This window comes from Rhinichthys klamathensis, unplaced genomic scaffold (genome assembly GCF_029890125.1).
Source record: "Rhinichthys klamathensis goyatoka isolate OS25496 unplaced genomic scaffold, OSU_Roscu_1.1 h1tg000530l_1, whole genome shotgun sequence".
Classification (NCBI taxonomy): domain Eukaryota; kingdom Metazoa; phylum Chordata; class Actinopteri; order Cypriniformes; family Leuciscidae; genus Rhinichthys; species Rhinichthys klamathensis.
Genome location: NW_026607006.1, coordinates 648,272 through 650,886, shown reverse-complemented (window position 1 = coordinate 650,886; position 2,615 = coordinate 648,272). Strand labels below are relative to the sequence as shown.

The following is a 2,615-nucleotide window of genomic DNA, read 5'->3' as shown; positions in this document are numbered from 1 at the left end:
GGCTGCTACTGCTGGAGATGATTCGGGAGAGGTCTGTGCCCCTTTACGGATCAGAGCGCGCGCGCTGACATGGAGTAAGGGCCGTTACATAGTCAACGCAAGCAAGCTACGCGAGTTACGCGCTCCCTTTCATAGTCATAATAGTAGAAGCAAGCGTCACTGGCGATGCGTCAAATGCAATACACCGCTCACGCAACAGGGGGTAGTAGATTCTTTATTTATAGGGTGATGTAGTAGAATCGGGTCACGTCATTTTCAGATTAAAATGGCAACTGAAGAGGAGTGCATATTGCTGATATTACTTAGGCGGCAACAAAGAGAGTGCAGAGATAGGCAGTGGTATGTTCGCCCTTTAAATCAAAGAAGAGATCAGGATGGGGAGTTTATGTCTCTGGTGCTTCCCATGCGAAGCCTGGACGAGGAGAGACATTTCCAGTATTTTAGGATGTCGGCGCCAAAATTCGATCAACTGCTCTCACAAGTCGTCCGCTTTCTCCCGGACACTCACCAAAATCACCGCAACCCGATTGGAGCTTCGCAAAGGCTTGCAGTGACTTAGCGGTACCTTACGACAGGCATCAGCCTGCAGGCACTTTCTGCCAGCTACAAAATGGGCACCAGCACTGTTTCGGGCATTGTTGATGTGTTGTGCCATCTGGAATGCCCTTCAGGGGGAGTTCATGGCCTTTCCTTCGCGCAGTCAGTGGCAGGACATAGCGGAGGACTTTTGGAGACAGTGGCAGTTTCCCCTATGTGTCGGAGCGATTGATGGGAAGCATGTTCGCATCAGAGCACCACCACGATCAGGCAGCGACTTCTACAATTACAAAGGTTTTTTTTCTATTATCCTAATGGCAGCTGCTGATGCGAACTATAGATTTATTTACGTCGATGTTGGCGCATTCGGGCGTGAGAGCGATGGAGGTGTTTTGGGCCGCAGTGCGTTTGGATCCAGACTGGCAGAGGGAAAGCTCAATCTACCTGCTCCTGCTGTCCTACCGGGCACCACAACGCCCAGTCCTTTTTTTTTCCTGGGGGATGAGGCATTTCCCTTACAGGAGAACCTGATGCGACCCTATCCAGGTGAGAATAAAAATAATTGATAGCAGACCTGCTCAATAAAATAGCCCAGAAGCAATGAAAAAGAGAGCGCGCACTGGTCTTAGCTCGTTTATAGATTGTTCTGTGCCATTACGCACAGTGTGCGTAATTGGCGTCAGCCAAGTCATCTGTTCTGTCTAGTTACTGCACTTACACTTATTTTTTTTTTTATTAAGGCACGAACCTGCAGGATAGGAAGCGAATTTACAATTACCGACAGGCCAGGGCGAGACGCGTGGTGGAGAATGCCTTCGGTATATTGGCTGCGCGCTTCCGAATTATCAGCCGCCCGATTGACTGCAAACCTGAAAAAGCGGTGAAGCTCGTGAAGGCGTGCGTGGCTCTCCACAACTTTCTGGCATCCACTGAACGTGCCAGATACATGCCCGCCACCTTTGTGGATGCGACGTCTGACACCGGAGAGGTCCAGCCTGGAGAGTGGAGGCAGCACGTTGTGGGGGACCAGAACATGGTCGACGGACCACGGTGTTCGGTCGGCAGCAGCAGACCCTCCCGGAAAGCGGCACTTGTCAGGGAGCAGCTGGCTGATTACTTTTTATCAGATGCTGGCGTGTTTCCCCACCAGTACAGTGTGCTACGATTGGGTACCACTGACCAATAAATTGATAAAATGTCGCTTTGAAGCATGAGTTTTTTTATTATTTAACACTTTACACATTTTAACTTATTTGGTATTATGTGAAAACCATTACACATTTTTTATAATTTGGTATTATGTAAATTATGTAAAAACCATTACACATTTTAACTAATTTGGTATTTTAATTCATATCCATAAACCATTAATTCATATCCATATAAAATTAGGCCTTCTGAATGTAAAGCCTATTGAAATGGTGACGGTGTAATTAATTTTCATAGGCTACTGAACTTTGTTAACATGTTTCACACAGAACACGACCTAACAAATGTAACATATCAGTAACAGCATGTAGCCTACAATATTGGTAGACAAATTGTCCAATTAAAAGGGCTCATACTGCCGCATGAGCTGTTTGATGTCGCGCATCAAAATTGCGCTTTGTTCCTGTGGGAGATTTTGAAGAAAATGGGACAGGTAATTACAAAAAGTGGAGTGTATGTCCCTCTTTTCGCTTTCCCGTACCCTCTCCTTCTCCCTCTCTCTCTCTCTATCACTCTCTCTCTCCCACTCTCTCTCTCCTGCCTTATTTCCTGCAGCCTGTCGAGGAGCGTACGCTCACATGGATCCATCGGCCTGTGGCTTTTGCGCTTCCTTTTACCGCCACGGGAGGCTGATGATGTCGGGGTGGTAGGGGGATGAGATGGTGTAGAAACGGTCGAACCCACTAGTGTCGGGGTGGTGGGAGGGTCAGATATAAGTGGGGAACACTGGGATATGGATGAGTCGGGATTGGGGGTTGATGGAGGTGGCTGATCTCCCTGCGCAATAATGCTTTCCTCCTCTTCATCATCATCGTCGCCCTTACCGTCTCCCACACCTGCCTATACAGAAATAAAATGTAGGCCTACTC

The 2,615-nt window shown here is 47.8% G+C and overlaps 1 protein-coding gene across 1 annotated transcript; it reads left to right on the top strand.

Annotated features, from left to right (window-relative positions):
* Positions 1-278: 278 nt before the first annotated feature.
* On the top strand, positions 279-1,723 carry LOC130073198 (putative nuclease HARBI1). Its single transcript, XM_056238668.1, has 2 exons — positions 279-1,083; positions 1,278-1,723. Exons 1-2 carry the CDS (start codon positions 642-644, stop codon positions 1,721-1,723), a joined length of 888 nt encoding a protein of 295 aa, XP_056094643.1. The 5' UTR covers positions 279-641.
* The last annotated feature ends 892 nt before the right edge of the window (positions 1,724-2,615 follow it).

What these genes read in the sequence shown, in the direction of transcription:
- LOC130073198 (XM_056238668.1), top strand. Translation starts at nt 642, where the DNA reads ATGTGTTGTGCCATCTGGAATGCCCTTCAGGGGGAGTTCATGGCCTTT. An exon ending in CCTGATGCGACCCTATCCAG is followed by an intron (nt 1,084 to 1,277) that starts GTGAGAATAAAA and finishes TTTTTTATTAAG; the next exon opens with GCACGAACCTGCAGGATAGG.